The sequence below is a fragment of the Ranitomeya variabilis genome, chromosome 7, assembly GCF_051348905.1.
Source record: "Ranitomeya variabilis isolate aRanVar5 chromosome 7, aRanVar5.hap1, whole genome shotgun sequence".
NCBI lineage: Eukaryota > Metazoa > Chordata > Amphibia > Anura > Dendrobatidae > Ranitomeya > Ranitomeya variabilis.
Window position 1 is genome coordinate 235,948,532 of NC_135238.1, and position 22,015 is coordinate 235,970,546.

The 22,015-nt window shown below is 40.5% G+C and overlaps 1 protein-coding gene across 2 annotated transcripts; it reads left to right on the forward strand.

Annotated features, from left to right (window-relative positions):
- The first annotated feature begins 280 nt into the window (after positions 1-280).
- IGFBP5 (insulin like growth factor binding protein 5) lies at positions 281-21,546 on the forward strand. 2 transcript variants are annotated; one of them, XR_013217873.1, is made up of 5 exons: positions 281-1,316; positions 13,925-14,142; positions 14,301-14,420; positions 17,074-18,068; positions 18,229-21,546. XR_013217873.1 is itself a non-coding variant. In XM_077273223.1 (4 exons), exons 1-4 carry the CDS (start codon positions 986-988, stop codon positions 17,203-17,205), a joined length of 801 nt encoding a protein of 266 aa, XP_077129338.1. In that variant the 5' UTR covers positions 281-985; the 3' UTR covers positions 17,206-18,578. The 2 variants fall into 2 exon arrangements, 1 of the variants encoding a protein (XP_077129338.1); XM_077273223.1 differs by having other exon boundaries at positions 17,074-18,578.
- The last annotated feature ends 469 nt before the right edge of the window (positions 21,547-22,015 follow it).

Genomic DNA, 22,015 nt, shown 5'->3' on the forward strand with positions numbered 1-22,015 from the left:
TTCCACTGTTTTACGTAAACGCTCTGCTCCCATAAAACAGTTCAGTGATTTCTAAGAAACTTTCAATCCACCCTTAAGAAAAGAAAGTGATAAAAAAAAAAGATTGACTCCTGCAAGGAGTGTATGAAAAGTTTGATGGTCAAAAGAAGAAAAAAGTCAAGATTAAAAGTCAGGGAGCAGCTTGTTGTCTCATTGTTCGCTCCTCCGCTGCAGGGAACAAGGGGTTAATCCACAATGAGAGACCTGGTCATATTATGCTCTACTATATTGCCTGGTTACTGGCAGCTATTCAGCCTGGCTGTCGTGATATCGAATTGCAGTTTAAGGCTGGCAGGCAGCCAGGAGTAGTCTATTTAAAAGACAGCTTGCTTCTCAGTAATCAGTCTCTTTAGAAAGTTCTGCAGAGTACAACTGTTGGGAGATTTACAAAGTATTTTCTTTCTTCTGACTTTATCGCATTTTCATTCCACATTTTTTGTGGGGAAATCTCTGCCCAGTAAAGATTTTTAATCAGGCTGCAGGTTTAGCAAGATAAAAGCTTTTTATTTTTCTATAAATTCACTTTTTTTGTTTACAGGATTTGAGGAATTTTCTGCATTTGCAGACTTTTTTTTGCAGCAATATTACTGGATTACTGTGCATGCAATACAAGGAGAGAAGCTTGTGATCTAGAAAACAATTTTTTTGTCTTTTTTTTTCCAACCTGTTGTACAGTTTGCACCATAGTCTTGGCTGCAGCAACAGGTATTCTCCAAGTGTTTGCTGGCTTGTGTGTATGAGGACAGCAGCAGCTACCTGGGTGTGAGCAGTTTGCTTTTTTTCTTTTTGTAAACTATATTACAGGCTTTCCCTTATTTTTTTTGTGCCAGTGAAGGGACTGCATTGTTGGTTGTTGGCACATTTTGGACTATTTTGCAGGGACACCCCCTCTTCTTCCTCCTGTATTTGGAGCACTGTGCAATCCCCCTCCCAGATCTCCTGTACAATGATCCTGTCTGTCTGCTTCATCCTGACCCTGTGCCTTGGGCTTTGCCAGTGTCTGGGCTCTTTTGTGCACTGTGAGCCTTGTGATGAGAAGGCAATGTCCATGTGCCCACCGATCCCTGTGGGCTGCGAGACGGTGAAGGAGCCCGGCTGTGGCTGCTGTAGGACCTGTGCCCTGGCTGAGGGACAGTCCTGTGGGGTGTACACAGAGCGATGTGCTGGGGGGCTCCGCTGCCTTCCTAAACAAGGGGAAGAAAAACCATTGCATGCCCTACTCCATGGCAGGGGGGTCTGCCTCAATGAGAAGATCTACAGGGACCAGGTCAAAATAGGTGAGTGCACCTGCATTTCTTAACTGCTTCTTTTTTATGTGCCTGTTCTTTGTAGGAGACCTGTCAATCATTCCTGTTTAGCTGGACCGCAGTGATTGACAGCTGTCAATCAAATCCCAACTCAGAATGTTTGTTTTTTTCCCCCCACTATTTCTGCACAAATTGTGTCCATACTGACACCAACCCTAACTGCACAACTTTATCACCCCCAGATTCATGACATAAATAATGTATCAGAGCTCCCCCCACTCAGGGATTAATGTTACACTTTAGTTTGTAAACTTTACTTTCCAGACTTCCCAAAATATCTGCTGCTCCATGTATTGTCCCCCTTTGGGATGCATAGGTATAAATCACCTGGGACGGTGAAGGGTTAAACCTGCTCTGTAATGACATCACTTTACTTTGCATGCCCCAGATTTGCATTGGGAATAGTATATTGTCATTGTTTGCTGGGTTTCTGCACTGACTGATCACAGTTAAGGGCTCCCAGGTTGCAGCATTTGTCCCCCCCCAAAAAAAAAAAAAAAATGTTAATCCCCTACCAAGCTGCAGACAGGAAGGTTTAGAGGAAGTTTACCAATGTTTAACTGTTTGTTTGCCAGACTGAAAGGAGTGTTCCCTGCTGTCACCACATTGCACATGCTTGTATACAGTGATAACAAAGATCATGGGTCCAGATTAACTCTTTGTGGCCGAAAGCCTCATAACTGTGGAATGTTCACTGTTCTCCCTCCCATCCATAGTTACATTGTATACATTCCATTGTCACTTCATCTCAAGGGTCCATGAGAAGTTTGGCGACATTTATTTATTTTCTCATGAACTGTGGGGAGCATTTGGTTAATAACCTGTTAATATAGAAAGTCCCATAGCTGAGCTGTCCACACCCCCTGGAGGAATGAAGGGTCCATGCCTATATAATCAGTGCCCTTGTCTAGGAATCATCCTCTGTGTGGGTCCCCTCCCCATTAAAATGAGCTGATGATACTTTTCTGCAGGTCCCACCTCCTGCAAACCTCTAGTCCTCAGCCCCCAATTACAATGGCTCCATCTACCTGACAGTTGTCCTATACAATGCAATAGACTTTGAGTCAGAAACCTTGTATTTTGGCATTTGCCTGTATCAATGACCTGAGTGCATTCTCTGTACAGCACTATGGTATGTGTTTGTGCTCTCAAGACAATGGGGCGTTAATAAATTCATTACTATGATATATATATAATGTATATATATGTCTATGTGTGTGTGTGTGTGTGTGTGTGTGTGTGCTCTGCATCTGGAAGCCAATTGATGCAGTTTTACTGCACCTTGTGTCTGTGCAGCACTTGAAGGGTTAACAGCTACTAGTGTCCCACCTACGTTATTGCTGGCAGCCTGCCCGCCCAGCATTTCTAGCTAGGTATAGCTGGCACAGAATTGCTTATGTAACTCTTTATGGATAATAAAAAGCAGAATGGTGTCAGTCAGGGATTGTGCTGAAATCCTGCAGCTGTGACTGACATCCCTGCCATTGTGCATTGCACCATGGACAAGAGTCAACATGTAGACTATGCCTTATTAAACGGTGGACATGGCTTATTAACACTTGCGCTGCTGTATGTGTCTTAAAAAGGGACTCCTACTACTGCACCCTTTACAGATGAATAGTTAATGTGCATACATTATTTGGAGGTTTGCTCTACAGAGAAATAACTGCAGTATACATTGTCACCACTAGGGGCAATGCTGCGTTCATCAGATCTTGTAGTTAGGCTCCAGGACAAGTTTCTGGCTATAAATTATAGAGCTGGTTATGACTGTTTAATCCTACAATGCCTTATTCTAAAAAAGGTAGTGGGCATGAAGAGGTACATCTCTGCCAAAAGCTGTTGTTGTTGAAGTTTGCATAATTTGCCACTGGTAAGTGCAAAAGGTTTGCTGAAGTAGTTTTGTTATATTCTACCCATTTTAGTGCAATTTCCAACTAATAATAAGGCACTCACTATAGAAAGTACTATACTAATGACATATAGGTACAATTGCTTACTAGAATATGCCCCCTATATGCAAAAACATAACCACTATAATACCCCCCTTTTGAACCAGAACATAACTATTCTAAAACTGCCCCTATATACAAGAATATAAGTACTATAATACTGCTCCTATGTATAAGAATATAACTACTATAATACTGCGCCTATGTACAAGAATATAACTACTATAATACTGCTCCCTATATACAAGAATATAACTACTATAATACTGCTCCCTATATACAGGAATATAACTACTATAATACTGCTCCTATGTACAAGAATATAACTACTATAATACTGCCCCTATGTACAAGAATATAACTACTATAATACTGCCCCTATGTACAAGAATATAACTACTATAATACTGCTCCTATGTACAAGAATATAACTACTATAATACTGCCCCTATGTACAAGAATATAACTACTATAATACTGCTCCTATGTACAAGAATATAACTACTATAATACTGCCCCTATGTACAAGAATATAACTACTATAATACTGCCCCTATGTGCAAGAATATAACTACTATAATACTGCTCCTATGTACAAGAATATAACTACTATAATACTGCTCCTATGTACAAGAATATAACTACTATAATACTGCTCCTATGTACAAGAATATAACTACTATAATACTGCCCCTATGTACAAGAATATAACTACTATAATACTGCCCCTATGTGCAAGAATATAACTACTATAATACTGCTCCTATGTACAAGAATATAACTACTATAATACTGCTCCTATGTACAAGAATATAACTACTATAATACTGCTCCTATGTACAAGAATATAACTACTATAATACTGCCCCTATGTACAAGAATATAACTACTATAATACTGCCCCTATGTACAAGAATATAACTACTATAATACTGCCCCTATGTACAAGAATATAACTACTATAATACTGCCCCTATGTACAAGAATATAACTACTATAATACTGCCCCTATGTACAAGAATATAACTACTATAATACTGCTCCTATGTACAAGAATATAACTACTATAATACTGCTCCTATGTACAAGAATATAACTACTATAATACTGCCCCTATGTACAAGAATATTACTATAATACTGCTCCCTATATACAAGAATATAACTACTATAATACTGCCCCCTATGTATAAGAATATAACTACTATAATACTGCCCCTATGTACAAGAATATAACTACTATAATATTGCCCCTATGTACAAGAATATAACTACTATAATACTGCCCCTATGTACAAGAATATTACTATAATACTGCCCCCTATGTACAAGAATATAACTGCTATAATACTGCTCCTATGTACAAGAATATAACTACTATAATACTGCCCCCTATGTACAAGAATATAGCTACTATAATACTGCTCCTATGTACAAGAATATAACTACTATAATACTGCCCCCTATGTACAAGAATATAACTACTATAATACTGCCCCTATGTACAAGAATATAACTACTATAATACTGCCCCCATGTACAAGAATATAACTACTATAATACTGCTCCCTATATACAAGAATATAACTACTATAATACTGCTCCCTATATACAAGAATATAACTACTATAATACTGCCCCTATGTACAAGAATATAACTACTATAATACTGCCCCTATGTACAAGAATATAACTACTATAATACTGCCCCTATCTACAAGAATATAACTACTATAATACTGCTCCAATGTACAAGAATATAACTACTATAATACTGCTCCTATGTACAAGAATATAACTACTATAATACTGCCCCTATGTACAAGAATATAACTACTATAATACTGCCCCTATGTACAAGAATATAACTACTATAATACTGCCCTCTATTGTACAATTGTCCATGTGTGGCATATATATATATTATAGCCACACGATCGTCTGTACTGGGATCACAATTTTGGTCCTGGTTCTCCACACACCCGGCTCCAGTTTCTCTCCTACGAGTTTATTTGTCTTTTCCTTGCGGTAGTGTAAGCTTGGATTGTATAACACAGAATATAGCCTGCAGCTTATACTTTGTATCAGTAATCAAGGCTTAGTCAAGTGTTTGCCAAAACTGAAGACTTGATGGGAAAATTATACAGAAGGTGCATTAACCTGTTCTTTACCTTTTTTTTAACTTTTTTATTTTTTAGGTTTTGTTAACCCGCTGTCCACCAAAGATGAGTGGCGGTATTAATAGTTTGCGCATTGTAATGGGCCTAGATTTTTCTTTTCCCAAGTTGTGCTGTTTTTATGTAGCGCCGTATGCAGGTGACATTTTACCTCTTAGCAATGTTCTTTTTTTTTTTTTTTTTTTTTTTCAATGAACTTTGCGTAAACAGCGGTTTGCTATATGGAGGCTGAGGAGACTGCACATAGTGACGCAACGCTCTGCAACCGGATATTGTGTGACCACTGTCTGCTAGACCTCTTCTTCAGGATCAGATGATTGAAATGCGAGGGGTGGGCATCGGCGAGGGTCTTGTCTTCGCCTCAAGAATGGAGGGGAACCAATGCCTTTTATGATTCCATGGCGCAGGCTACAGTCTTTCCTTTCTCTTTCCCTGAAAGAATGAGGTGTGTTGGGAGCAGGGGCCCAGATTCTGCTGTCAGGACAAAAAATGATCATGAGAAAGAAGAGACAGGGATGTGTATGAGGAGCCCTTTGCTTTAACCCCTTCCTCTCCTGCTCTGGCCTGTGGTGTAAATGTACGTAGACAGATTGCATAGAGAGATGTGGTCTCTGTAAGAGGCGACGTTCATTGTCCACAAGTTATTGAAGTTTATACAGTAGTTGGCGCCAAAGTGGAGAAGATCTGACGTTCTGGGAGTTGTGCGCTAAATGGATACATAGAAATCAGTTATGTATCAGTTGCAGTACCACATTCCACCACTACTCTCAGCAGCTATTTTCCATAATCCTCCATGCAATAGCGCCCCCTGCTGCAGTGGCACATAAAAACACAAGAACAAAAAAGCCGATTTACAAGTCCAAAGTACAGAAAATAGAAATTTAATTTTTATTGGTATACCAGGTTAAAAACAATGTTGAATCAAGTAAATTACGTAGTAATATATATCTGTATGCTACCAAAGAAACCTTATTTGTTCTTTTTTGTTTGTTTTTTAAATCCTTTTTTTTTTTTTTTCTGAGATTTCCACATCCGGTTCATATAATCTGGTTATGTGCGCCCCTTTCTTTGGTAGCATACAGATATGTATTGTATCTACTATTTTACGTAATTTACTTGATTCAAAATTGTTTTTAACCTGGTATACCAATAAAAATTACACTTATTTTCTGTACTTTGGACTTGTAGTTGGCTTTTTTATTCTTTTTGTTTTCCGATTTGTCCAGTTTTTTCTATTAAGGTCCTTGTTCACAGTAGTATAAACCTAAGGGGGTGTTTTCACTATTTGTATACTGATTCACTATATATATCTATATCTCTTCCCCCACCCCCTGATTTTGGTACTCTGTGTGTTGTTTCCCCCTTTCTCGTGGTTTTTGTGCAATGCACATAGTAAAACCTACATTATTTTAATACCATAACTTTAAACAAAAATGCCCCAAATCTGGGAAATCCCTGATTTTAACTAGGAAGAGGAAATTTACAAAATGTGTCTTCAGAAAAAGTAGAAACTTCAACCCCTTAAAGTTTTCAGCAAGTGACTATAACGTTTGCAGTTCCTAGAAGCATTAATAGGCGCCTGCTATGTAGTGTCGGGTTTATATCCGTCTGCACAGATGCATCCATTGCATTTATCCACCGGCTGCGACTATAAAGCACGATCTGGCCGTGCAGAATATAAGGCTTGTAGCCCAGCGGCTGAGGACATACAGGTCCTTCCTTGCACCTGCTCTGCCCCCTCTGTGACTGTATGAGATGGTTTCCAGTCCAGAGCCCCGGGGCAGTAATAGCCTGACAGCTTGTTGCTTATGCTGCAGGATGGCTGGGCGTGCGGTGTTTGCTGATGGGGGGCTGCAGTGCAGCAGGTGTGTGTGCAGAGGAGACAATGAGGCCTGATTTTGTTTGTCTCTTGGATACTAGAGGTCATGTTTCCACAGCTGATATCCATGGTGAAATTGCACATACAGAGCATGAGTCTATTTGATTTCATCCCAGTGACCTCCGACCCTCGAGCTGTCACACAGGCTATTTAAAAACTGCTCTGATAATCTAGAGGAGGCTTCGCTGCACCGTCCTTCCTGCCGGGAACATCTGCAAGTTAACTCAAGGGATGGGAAAATATAAATAAATAAATATATATATATATATATTAGTCCACTGCTTTATTTTATCAGTCACAAGATTTGAGATGGAAGCATGTTCGATAAAGTTTGCAGAAGTTATAAAACTGAGCAATTTGCAAGGACGTAGCCATCACCACTGGAAAAGTTGTGTGGACTAGGCTGTGTTCACACGTTACGTTTTTTTCACCCACTGAAACAATGAGTAAGTGCTAAAAAAAACTGAGGTATCGGTCTTTGCTGCTTTTATGGTGCAAAAATCTAAGGCAGTTGCATCATGCTTTTTTGGGAGGCACAAAAGACCAAAACACAGCAAAACCTGCTTTTTTTATTGCCAAAAGAGCAGGTTTTGCCTGCAGGGAAAAAACGCAGCAAAAAAAAATGCAACGTGTGAATATAGTCTAATCTGACCATAAGGGTTGATAAAAAAAATAAAATAATTGCCAATCATAGGAACATGGTACAAGTTTGCTTTTGTGGAACTCTGTGCGCTTTTTGGTCTTTTACTTGGAGATCAGACATTGATGGTTCTTCCATAGTTGACTGATGTGGGAGGAACATCCACAGTGGAGGTCTCCAAGCTGAAGGGTGAATCCTCGGTAGATTCCTTTGCTCTAGTGATGCCAAGTCGTGGATCACCACCGATCAAGGCGTTTCTTCATGATGGGCGAAGAATGGATACAAGTGGGGGATCCTGTGTTATGGGTGTTTGTCATGTCTGGTCCAACATCTGAAGTTGTGTGGAAGTTGCACTTTGTTGCATCTGCTGATACATTTTGTCTGTTCTATCTCCTAATATTGACACTTCATAGATGGCTACCTATGGCACATTCTGCACTTTGTGATTGATTTTCTTGTCTTCTGCTATGTCGGAGTCTGTTCCAGCGGTGATACAGAAGCTGGCAATGAAACATCGGTATTTAAAAACAAAAAAAAAAGATACATTAATGAGAATAGACTCTCTGTGGACATCTTTCTTCCATGCCAGTACCTGAGAAACAGTACTATGCACCTCTTGGGGATGATATCAATACTGGAGGTGGACGGATCACTTCAGTGACCACAGTCCTGGTCATTGCTCTGTGCCCCTGGACAGGAGCTGCCATAATTTTCTTAAACTGAGCTTGGGACCCCAGGGGTTATGATTAAGCGGACTGGTAAGACATTACTTGTGCAGATGACGGTGTGCCAGACTGGCGAATCAAACCATACCGGGGAATCCGGAAACTCAGGAAATTTGCATAGCTCCTGGTCACAGCCAGAAAGCAGCGACCTGGACCATGGCTGAGCCGCGACCTGGACCATGGCTGAGCCGCGACCTGAGCCATGGCTGAGCCGCGACCTGAGCCATGGCTGAGCCGCGACCTGAGCCATGGCTGAGCCGCGACCTGAGCCATGGCTGAGCCGCGACCTGAGCCATGGCTGAGCCGCGACCTGAGCCATGTCGTAGAAACTTCTCCAAAGTTTTTATCTGATGGTGCTGATCTAATAAGCCAATTCCGGCAGTGGCTGAGCCATTGGTGGATTTCCAACTCTTTATCGGCTTTTTTGTGTTTGTCTAGGAATGTGGTCTCAACATTATGATCAGACACTAGTAATACACTTGTAGATGATCCTCCTCCTCCTTCTCCACCGGTCCAGCTCTGTTTGGGCTGCAGCAGTGACGTTGCGTCAACTGAGCGCTTCAACGCTGCAACCAGTCACTAACTGGAGAGGAAAGTTAGAAGTATCTGTTTTTGATTTTTATACCAGTAGCCGATCAATTTTGGAAACCTTTTTCTAAAGGTGGAAAGCCTCAGTGCCGAGTTTGCCATTGCACCGTTTCTACCCTCAAGCCTTTTAGCCACCTTTTTTAGCTTTTCGAAGTCCAACCCCTTCAATATGACTTATATTACAAGTTATGGAATGGGCTCTGCTGAGAGAACGTGACAATATCTGCTCTTCTCCATCAATGCACCCATTATTCCTGTACATATCACTTAGTTTCCGGGACTGACCATACGTTGTCCTTCAGGATCCTAAATCTGTATCTAAGAGAACCGCGCGCCGAGTTTAGTGACTTTGTAACGCGCCTTTTGTGCGAGCCGTGACATCTACTTACGGTGACTGCAGTCAAATAAAAATGGTTTGGCAAGGGGGAAACTGAGCGGCACGAGGGGCTTACAAATGGAGGCCTGGAACTGGTGAGACGCCAGAACACTTGGGCCATTACTCCGACTCCCATGTAAAGCTAGACAAATCCTGTATGTCTCAAACAGTCCATGCTTTTCAACACGTAATTGCGAATGGAGGCCAGGTCCTGAACAAGGGGGGGATTGTGTGCCTCACGGCTGCACGTGGAACAAGGTTACTTGTCTCTGGTCGGGGTCATGGTTGTGTAATAGAGGACCAACTGTGGCTTCACCCATTCTCTCCCAGAGGTGCCATAAATCCACCTCTGCAGTCTCCCTGGCAATGAAAGGGTCTGTGATCCTCGGAGAAGGAGTGTGTTCAGATCTAAACCAGTAAGAGCCCACATTGGAGAGAATCCGCTCCGCTGCCATGTGGACTGATGGGTATTGTGCTCCTTCTGGACTTGGAGCACATGCTCCATAAACCTGATCCTACAACTTGCAGACTGGATGCAGCCATGTTGTAGCCATTACACCTAAGCTTCGTCGCATCTCACGATTTTATTACCATTTTGCTCTTTGTTTTTCTTGGGGGACCAGGAATTCTGTAATAACATGGCAGATACGACAAATATGGCCCCATTGCCGGCAGCGGGCCAGTTGTACGGCCACATTCTGCTACTTTGTATCACAGCGGGTTTTTACTATAATATTATGTTTTTCAAAAAATGAGCTCAGGGTGGTCTTCTAAGGGAGAAAAATACATACATGGTCACCCACTGCACTCCTCTTCTTTTCCTGGCAATTACCCCCCGGGGGTCTCCTGGCTTCTTTTTCTGGCTGGAGACCTCATGTGAATTGCTGCAGCCAATCAGGTCACACGGACTTCAGACTCACTATTCCTTCCGGGGCAGAAGAGAGCAAGACTCTGGTCCTTCCAGCTCCGGTATCACTGATTGTGTAAGCGCTGCAGCCAATCTCCCTTGCCAGAAGATAAAAGGAAGGAGACCAAGCATGTATTTATTTATTTATTTTTATTTTTTTTTAAAAGAGGACCTGTCGCTTGCCATAAATGTGGTGTTTTTTTTTTTTTTGTTTTTTTTTCTATCAGGCGTAAATGCCGCTGTTCTCCTGAATCCAGCAATGTCTTTCTTTTATTCTTGCTCCTCTCCGTTCCTGAGATATGGCCTCCATTATATGGAAGTCTAGTTTTTTTTGGAAAATTGGGTGTGGTCAACAAGAAGATGTCGGGGACCAAGCCCACTTAACTAATAAAAAAAAAAAAGAAAAAAGTAGGGGGGACAGATCTCGGGCATGGAGGGGCTCGGGAAGTAAGGAATGAGTGCCAGGTGGAGGGCTGCCACATTCACATCAGGTAAAAATGTACAGATTTATAGCAACAGGTCTCTTTAAGACCACGTCAGGCTAATTAACCACTAATGTTGTGGACGACCACCTCTTTAAATTGGCAGTCACTGGCTCTGAGGTTTTCCAGATTAGGCTACTTTCACACTTCCGTTGTTTGGCCAACGTCGCAATGCGTCGTTCTGGAGAAAAAAACGCATCCTGCAAAGTTGCCCCCAGGATGCGTTTTTTCTCCATAGACATGAATTAGCGACACATTGCAACGTATGGCCACACGTTGGATGCGTCGTCCACTGGATGCGTTGGGTTTTGGCAGACCGTCGTCTCGGAAAAACATTCAAGGGAACGTTTTTCCGTACATCGCATCCAGTGTTTCACACTGCACATGCCCAGCAGGAAATATCGCTCTCACAATCTTTTTTGCTCGGCAGCGCAGACGGAAATGTGAAGGCAAACACGTACGTCGCGCCGACGCTTCGTGATGGCCCCCTACCGACGGAAGTGTGAAAGAAACCTTAGCCGGAGCTCCACATTGGCTGCAGCCTTCATTAAAGGGGGGGTTTATAGTCTTTCCACTGGGTAGATGATGACTCTTGGATTTATGTGGGTCTCCACTGATCTTCAGACCTAAATCCATGTGTCCCCTGTCTTTCCTTGGTTCTCTCCTGACTGGATGGCCATGGCCTGGAGGAGCAGAGTGTAGTGGCCGGTTGTGATCTTGCCCCACTGGTCCTGGTCCATCATGTCTATGACACTAGCATAGACAGTTTGCGGTGGCGATTGGCTCTCGATGACCATAGACATGATGGCGGTCCACCGAGTGTTTCTCAAGACAATATTGGTTATTGGCTGCTGCTCCAGACTTGGTGGAACTATTGGCATCCTGGAGCGTGAGAGCTGGGACCCCCACGGTTCATATTGCAGGTAGCCGAGTCTTCAGCCTGAAGAGCAGATGTCCAGCCGGTGGGCCGCAGCTGTGGTTACTTGTCTGCGGAGTCCAGGTGGACAGGAGGGAATGCGGGGCCATGTTTACTTACACATTCTCTCCCTAAGTGTCATCTTCATTACATCGCCCTTCTGTGCCATTCACCGCCCTGACCCCAGACCCCGGGTTAACACTGCACCCTACAGCATAAAGGAGCGGGGTCTATTGAGGGGGCCGTAATTGAGTTTTGTTTTTTCTTGGCTTTGTGATTGGGGGTAGTGATGCAGAATTGGATACTTAAGGAGGCTGTGTGAATGTCATCGCTCTTTTCACAAAGTATTGAATAGCTGACCGCAGGGTCATGGTGACAAGAGAATGGAAAGTGAGGAGGGGGTCTCCAGTTTACGATGGGAATAATGGTCCCGACTCCATAGCCAGTCTTTAAATATTGTCTTAAAGGATGATTGGGGAGGTTCTGGAATAATCTGGGGTTGGCGTTGTGCTCCCGGGATTAAATGATTGACTCCAAGCTGCAAAGGGATTTTCCAAGATTCAGAAAAACACAACTGACTGCTATCTAAAGCTAGCGCCACTCCTGTCTACAGGTTGTGTGTAGTATTGCAGCTTGGGTTTTGTGCAAACTTGGTCTAAGGCTATAGACGAGGAGTATCCGTATAGAAAAGTGTATTCTGCTGTAGGATCCTACACCATGAAAACAAATGTGGCTCTACATAATTCAATATTTTAGCCTTGATTGGCCCCTATTAATAATTATGGCTTTCCTGACATGTAAAGCTCAAACTGGGTGTAAAGACACAACCTGTTTATACTTCTATTGAGCTCAGTTGCAATACCACAGATAACCAGAGGACAGAAGTGGCAGTATTCTGGAAAATGGCACCTTTTATTTAACTTAATAAATGGCCATATTGGTTGTCATCAAAATTTCTAAGGCTCCTTTGGGGTCTGTTGCATCAGAACCTGGACCCACCTGTGGATTATCTGGTACTCTGGTGGCCAGTCCAAACCTTCACATAGTTTAATTTTCTAAAAAAAAAAAAAATCTAACTCCTTCTGCAGCAAAACTGTCAAGTTTTATGCAAGAAAGGAAGGATTTCCTGCAAGAAAGGAAGGGTGCACCATTGGCCCCGTAGTGTGTCCTCAGGGCATGGCGGACAGGGGGATGTAAGATCCATGGTTATCTAGTGATGGATACATTGTTGCCACTTGCATAGCCCAGTCTTATCAAAGTTTTGACAGACCATAGATTGTAACAGCTCCAAAAAAATGTTTATTCTGAAATCTAAAGGAATTTTTTCATCCTAATGAACTCGGGTCACAAACTGGACAACTTTACTCCTAGAAGGTTATCAAAAATGTCTTGTGTCAGTAATTGTGTTTAAGTGCTTGAATTGTAGAAGGGTTATAGAATTATAAGAAAAAGGTGTCTAGTAAGACCGACTTGTGTGAAGTGTTGGGACTTGTCGCCCTCTAGTGTTACCAACATCGGCTGCTTTTTTTTCAAACCATTTTTTTTTTTTTTCTCTTAAAGCCTTGCGGAGGTCATGGATTTTAATCTAGTCAGGTCACTGAATGCCTCGGGCTTCTATGTTTTTTGCTAAGTGTGTTTGGGTTTCATTCTAAAGTTCAAAAAGTTTTATTATGAGATTAGTCAACTTCAAAAAGTTGTCCCCGAAGCACAAACTTTCTGGAGCATTAGTTTGCAAGCTTCACTTAGTCAGGAGTCAACATAGATCCAAACTTCAATGGTGCAATCTATACAGAAATTGGGGTTAATGCTAAAAAGAAACTCCTGCAGCTTCTAAGTCTTTCATGGTCTTAAGATATAACTGGAGTAAACACTTTATGATTGTATCAGCCTGTGGTTCCCCAAAATCCAATATTTCCAATGCTTTGTTGTTCTTTCAGAGCGAGAATCGAAAGAGGAAGATCCAACAACTTCAGACACCGAAGACCATTTCCACCAGAAGCCGAGCTCCCGTAAGGTATTACCTGTGGTGTCCGAGCAGAAGGTCCGAGCTCTGAACATATTTCAGCAGAAGAAGAAAACCGTCTCAAAGATTGTACCAGTAGAGAACAAGGCCCAGACCCTCTCCTCTCCGGAGTACAGCATCGAGTCTGAGCTGGTGAGTGCTGGAAGGTTGATGAGACGTGTACCCGTCCACAGATCCCAAGTGTGGTGAACGCCGCCGTGTCACCGTGCCCACCACATGGATGACGAGCAACCGTAATAACCCAGTCCAATCCATTCACTCCACTCTCTAATGGTCACTTTAATTTTTAGGGCCCCTGCCGCAGACAAATGGAAACTGTCATGCAAGACATGAAAATGTCACATCGTGTGCACCCCAGAGCATTTTATATTCCCAACTGTGATAGAAAAGGATTCTTCAAAAGAAAACAAGTAAGACATAAAAACCAAAATAATAAAAGCAATCCTGTATTATAGTAGTTATATTCTTGTACATAGGAGCAGTATTATAGTAGTTATATTCTTGTATATAGGGGCAGTATTATAGTAGTTATATTCTTGTACATAGGAGCAGTATTATAGTAGTTATATTCTTGTACATAGGGGCAGTATTATAGTAGTTATATTCTTGTACATAGGAGCAGTATTATAGTAGTTATATTCTTGTACATGGGGCAGTATTATAGTAGTTATATTCTTGTACATAGTGACAGTATTATAGTAGTTATATTCTTGTATATAGGGGCAGTATTATAGTAGTTATATTCTTGTACATAGGAGCAGTATTATAGTAGTTATATTCTTGTACATAGCAGTATTATAGTAGTTATATTCTTGTACATAGGGGCAGTATTATAGTAGTTATATTCTTGTATATAGGGGCAGTATTATAGTAGTTATACTCTTGTACATAGGAGCAGTATTATAGTAGTTATATTCTTGTACATAGGGGCAGTATTATAGTAGTTATATTCTTGTACATAGGGGCAGTATTATAGTAGATATATTCTTGTACATAGGAGCAGTATTATAGTAGTTATATTCTTGTATATAGGGGCAGTATTATAGTAGTTATATTCTTGTACATAGGAGCAGTATTATAGTAGTTATATTCTTGTACATAGGGGCAGTATTATAGTAGTTATATTCTTGTACATAGGAGCAGTATTATAGTAGTTATATTCTTGTACATAGTGACAGTATTATAGTAGTTATATTCTTGTATATAGGGGCAGTATTATAGTAGTTATATTCTTGTACATAGGAGCAGTATTATAGTAGTTATATTCTTGTACATAGCAGTATTATAGTAGTTATATTCTTGTACATAGGGGCAGTATTATAGTAGTTATATTCTTGTACATAGGGGCAGTATTATAGTAGTTATAGTCTTGCACATAGGGGGCAGTATTATAGTAGTTATATTCTTGTACGTAGGAGCAGTATTATAGTAGTTATATTCTTGTACATAGGGGCAGTATTATAGTAGTTATATTCTTGTACATAGGGGTAGTATTATAGTAGTTATATTCTTGTACATAGGGGCAGTATTATAGTAGTTATATTCTTGTACATAGGAGCAGTATTATAGTAGTTATATTCCTGTACATAGGAGCAGTATTATAGTAGTTATATTCTTGTACATAGGAGCAGTATTGTAGTAGTTATACTCTAGTACATAGGGGTAGTATTATAGTAGTTATATTCTTGTACATAGGAGCAGTATTATAGTAGTTATATTCTTGTACATAGGGGCAGTATTATAGTAGTTATATTCTTGTACATAGGGGCAGTATTATAGTAGTTATAGTCTTGTACATAGGAGCTGTATTATAGTAGTTATATTCTTGTATATAGGGGCAGTATTATAGTAGTTATATTCTTGTACATAGGGGCAGTATTATAGTAGTTATAGTCTTGTACATAGGAGCTGTATTATAGTAGTTATATTCTTGTATATAGGGGCAGTATTATAGTAGTTATATTCTTGTACATAGGGGCAGTATTATAGTAGTTACATTCTTGTACGTAGGAGCAGTATTATAGTAGTTATATTCTTGTACATAGTAGCAGTATTATAGTAGTTATATCCTTGTACATAGGAGCTGTATTATAGTAGTTATATTCTTGTACATAGGGGCAGTATTATAGTAGTTATATTCTTGTACATAGGAGCAGTATTATAGTAGTTATATTTTTGTACATAGGAGCAGTATTATAGTAGATATATTCTTGTACATAGGGGCAGTATTATAGTAATTATATTCTCGTACATAGGGGCAGTATTATAGTAGTTATATTCTTGTACATAGGGGCAGTATTATAGTAGTTACATTCTTGTACGTAGGAGCAGTATTATAGTAGTTATATTCTTGTACATAGGGGCAGTATTATAGTAGTTATATTTTTGTACATAGGAGCAGTATTATAGTAGATATATTCTTGTACATAGGGGCAGTATTATAGTAGTTATATTCAGAAGTGTTGGGAGCCTATATTTGCACGGACCGTATCTATTTTGCTCTGTGCATGGACTGTTTATATCATAATTACAGGGGACCTATCATATCCGCAAACTCTGTTAATCTGAAGATATTGGGTTAATGTGCAGGTTATTAATCTTCTAAAGCCACCTGGCCATCAAACTGAAAGAGGCTTCAATCTCTGCTCCGTACACCGTGAGTGGTGGCTGTAACTCTCCCGGCAATGATTGACAGCTGGCTCTGGAGGGAATCTGTACAGAGTGGCTGTAAGTCAGGGGCAGGATTACAGCTGCTACTCACTATGTACTGAGCGGTGGCTGTAGCAGCTGTGACTCCTGCTTCCTCCCGGTAGCTGAGCTTTCAGCGCAGCGGCCTCAAAGCTTTAGAATTCTATTAACCGATAGAATAACCCTATATCTGCAGGTTAAAGGCATTTGAGGACAGGTTCCCTTTAATGAAGGCAGGAGGAATGTGATAGAACGATGGTGGAAAGTGATGGGTCCTCTATAGACTTGCTGAGTAATCAGACTCCCGACTTTATAAACCTGTTTGTGTTCATACAATGGAATCTTCTGACAATGTTGTTACCTTTCTTCCGACAGTGTAAACCTTCCAGGGGCCGTAAACGTGGAATTTGCTGGTGTGTAGACAAGTACGGGCTGAAGCTTCCAGGCAGCGACTATGCCCCCGGGGACCTGCAGTGCCACAGCTTCGACAGCAGCATCATTGAGTGATTCCCCGGTTGCTGACCACAATGGCTGGATGGACGTGATCACTTGTGTCCTTTTTTTGTTACTTTGTCTTGGGATGTCCACAAGGATCTCTAAACTTTTTTTATTTTTATTTTTTTTTCCTCATCTCATCAGCAAAGAAAAAAAAATCTTGAAAGCTTCAGAAGATATATTAAAAAGACAATGACGAAGAAGCCGAGGAAAGGAGAACTTCTGTATGAAAAAAACAATGTAAAGCTTGAGGAAACAAAGTGAAAGTCTTTAGAGTAGAGTGAGGAGGTCTGGGCCGCCCCCGGGACGCGCTCTGTTGCTTAGAATTTTTGTTATTTTTGCCTTATTTTTTGACCATGGGGGAAGGTCCCGTAAGCTCATGCTGACTCCACGCTGTCCCTGGTCTCATGTTGTTGGAGTCCTAGCACACTTGGAATATTTTATGAAATCTGTAGATTCGCAAATGTATCTTTTTTTTTTTTTTTTTTGTTTCCATACGGTTCTTGTACTTGGTTATACCAATATTATTTACAAGAGATGACCAATTAGTCATCATCTCCAGACAGCTGGCGGCATCTCGCGCCTCGTCCACGGCTCCAGCCGCTCTCCATTATGATGGAGACCTTGGTGACAAATAATTGAGGACGTGATGTTCTCGCTGGCTTTTCACTGACCGAAGCTCTAGAAATCGCTAACCTGTCACTTTAATTTTTAATTTTTTTTTTTTTTTTTGTGGGCACAGGACACTTGTTAAATTGCACTCCATATGTAGAGAATGATTTGCGATCTGTTCCTATAAATATTTACTCCTCACTGACTCCGTGTCACGAGTGGGCATGGTATAAATGACTGTGTCACAAGTGGGCATGGTTTAGGTGACTCCGTGTCACTAGTGGGCATGGTTTAGGTGACTCCGTGTCACTAGTGGGCATGGTTTGGGTGACTCCGTGTCACTAGTGGGCATGGTTTAGGTGACTCCGTGTCACTAGTGGGCATGGTTTGGGTGACTCCGTGTCACTAGTGGGCATGGTTTAGGTGACTCCGTGTCACTAGTGGGCATGGTTTGGGTGACTCCGTGTCACTAGTGGGCATGGTTTGGGTGACTCCGTGTCACTAGTGGGCATGGTTTAGGTGACTCCGTGTCACTAGTGGGCATGGTTTGGGTGACTCCGTGTCACTAGTGGGCATGGTTTAGGTGACTCCGTGTCACTAGTGGGCATGGTTTAGGTGACTCCGTGTCACTAGTGGGCATGGTTTGGGTGACTCCGTGTCACTAGTGGGCATGGTAAAGGTGACTCCTGGTGCCAGTTTATTCAACACCCTGTATAACTTGTGCCATTAAAACCTAAAAATAAAATGTACAGGGTCACTTACATCTTTCATCACAGCTGGGTCTGTTGAGAATCCTTCCAGGTTCCTTAACGCTTTTTTTTTTTTTCCCCTTCAGTCATGAATCCCATGCCTTATTTGCAGAAAAGCTGTGACTTCTTTTTTTTTATTATTAATATAGAATTGTATATATATATATTTTAGGATTTTGTTTTTGCTTCTATTGTTATAATAGAAGCTCCCGTCCTTTTCTGCCAAAGCATCTTGCCAACTATTTGCCCATTTTTTTTTTTTTTTAATTGCCCATTTTATCAGCTTCGTGGTTTTTTGTTGAAGGCTTCACCCGCTGGTCCAGGTTCCTTTTCACTAATTGAAGGGCAGTCGGGCACTAAAAGTAGATATCGGTGCTGTTTTGTTTGTGGGTTTTTTTTGTTTTTTGTTTTTTTTTTATTCTTGACGTTTCAATAGATTGTTGAAAAGCATAAGCTATAAGCTGCAACATTTTTGTTTTGTTGAGTCGATCTGAGTTGCTCCGTGAGTCAAGGACGGTTGGTCACCTGCTGACTCGAGAGTTCTGAGAAGGTCAAACGACTCGAGCTTTAAATAAATGAAGGCTTTAGATACCACTTTTCTAAGTCTTACAAAGCCATAGGGAAGTTTTTGAGAAGCGTTGTGCCGAATTATTGACACTTTTCCAAGGTGACACTGATGGAGAACTGTCCATAAAGCAGGGAGGCTTATGAAGATCATATATCCGGACTGACTTGGTGACGCGTCTCATGGAATCTGCCATTTATTGGGACTAATGGGATAAAAAATGTAAAAGGATGCAACCTGCTGGACGAGCCATTGGTGCGGGCTGAAGAGCAGGAAGTCTTTAACCCTCGGAGATGGAAATTAATGCGTTCAGGGTTATCGAGTTGAGACTGAGTTGAACCCAAAGCTCTTCTTTTGGGGAGGTCACTGCAGGTGACTCCTCTGCGCACACAACTGAGTGACTGGCACATGTATCATTAAGAAGAATTGCTGATGGTTACGCTTGGCATTCCTTAATTTGCTGCCTTCTAATCTCTATATGGAAAATGCAAGACAATGAGTTGTTACGTGGACTTTGCAAAAAAAAAAAACTGACGCAGCTGAACGCCCCCATTGGGTGTTCTGTAAGACTGTATAGACAATTGGTCATATTTCCTTGGGAGATACAATTTCTGAATGTTCTCTGATCTGTGTTACGTCCTTTCTTGAAAGCTTTGTATTACTCCTGGCAAAAAAAAGTTTGATCTGTGTTGCGTTAACACCGCTGGCTTTAAGCATTTAGAAAATACCATTGCTTCTGCTCTTACCTTGTCATGGATGGGAAGGGTGATGAGCGCTAACTCTGGGGTCTCATGCACACGGCCGTCCCAAAAAGTAGTTTGTCTACTGGAAAATGTCTCCGTATCCAGTGGAGCACGCCTTTGTTTTTCGTAGGGATTTATAGATCCACTATGGGCCCACAAACAAATGTATATCTGTGCCATAATACGGCTTCTACACCTAAACTCCGGTGCTAGGGCGCTGCCTGGGGTGCACAATATTATCATTGTACACAACCTGACAGGCTTCCTAATAATGAGACTAAAATACGTTGTTTTTTTTCTACGGTAGTTGTTGCGAAACGCTTTTAAGAATTTTGATGCTTTTCTTCCTTTTTTGCCTTTTATATTTAAATTGTCATTTACAAGTATCTGCCCGTCCCCCAGTTATATTGAAAAGTTGGCTCTTCAATTTTTATGTGGACTGGGGTTTGTTGTAAAATTAGCTGTGCAGAAAAAATAAAACATCAGTGGTGGCCGATAAGTCCGGCTCAGGATGGTTCACGCATGTTTCCACAGTAGAAAGCACAAAGTCTCTGTAGGAGAGTCACGATGGTTCTGAAGCGGAGAATTATTGGGGCTTCTTTTAATGTCACAAAAACGCCAAATTCTAGAAATTTTTATATCTAGGAAATGGCTGCTAAGTTTTAGACAAAAGGTCCGTATTGGTAGTCGTACTGCAGAAGAAAGTTAACAAAAAATAAATAAATTGGGGCAGCAAAAGTTTGGGAATTAGTAAGTGAATATCAAAATAGTTTGGTTTTGTGGGGGTTTTTTTTAGTTCCAATATTTTTTTTTTTTCTTACTTTGCAGTTAATCGTAAATCCTGTGAGTTTTAAGTTTCTAAAAACTTTTTTTAGGCAGAAATAAATAAATATAATTCATAATATATCTTGAGCCTATCCTGTAACAAACCTTGCTTGTCCGGTCCGCTTCCTACCATGTTGCCCTTTGTACAAACTCGTACGTTTTTAAAATTGCAAGTCGCAAATTTTCAGCAGTTGCAAATCCATTGTCAGCGCCACATCACCCTTCCTTGATCGGAGTTGTGACAGGGAGGAAAGAGCATCAACCACAAGACAGAATTCACACTTGGTTAAAAAAATAGATATATTGTAAATATTTTCAGATGTTCTGACGCCAGTTGTAGAATGTTTCCAGGTGGAGTAACAAAAAAAATTGTGAAAGTGATATCATTTTAATGCGGCAATATAGCCTTGTTTTCGTGTAATATTTTTGTGATTTTTAATTTTTTTTTTTTTTTTTTTAACCACTATTTCAGGAGTATTTTTGCACTATTTTTAAACAAAAAAATCATTCACTTTTCTCCAGCCAGTGGACTTCACATCAAGATTTTTTTTTTTTTTTTTTTATAAATATTCACTTTTGTGGAAACACAATTGCTTCATTGTTGGATGCTACAGTAACTCATCCAATTTTTCTGCCTTTTCAATAACCAGACTCCTTTTGTGTGTTTTTGTTTTTTCTTGTACTGCAATATTCACTACGGTTTGTTTTTTACAGGTTGTTGTATTAATTTTGTGTTTTCCTGTTCTTTTTTCCTTCCATCATTACAAAGCAGTTATTCATAGATTTAACAGGTGTACAGACTGAGGGTTCTATACAGTTTAAAAAAAAAAAAAAAAAGTTTGTCTAGAAATTCTGAACACAATGGAAACTGTACGTTCTGTTTAACATTTTGTACTTTAATAAAAAGAAAAATCTCACCTTTTTATTACAGAAGTGAAGATTGCTGTATACTATTTATTCATCGTATAATTTATGTTACTCATTCGAATTTTTTTTTTTCTTGTCATGAAAAAGCATTTATTTAATAAAGATATGGATACAATTTTTTATAACTGTTTTTACTTAACCACTGCAAAAACATTTTTTTTTTTTTTCCCTCCAATGTTTGGAAAAATTTAATATGACACCTTCATTAAAAATTAAACATTTGACTAGTGATATGGGAGATATTGACGATATAGATTGTGCTCTGACAGGCAATATTCACACATGACGCTTTGAGGGGAAAAAAATAAACACCAATTCAAATTAATGGGGTTTCGATGGCGGCCGACCCTCAGATTTCTGCAAGCCTGTTAAGTTGAACAAGAAATTTTATCAGCAAATCT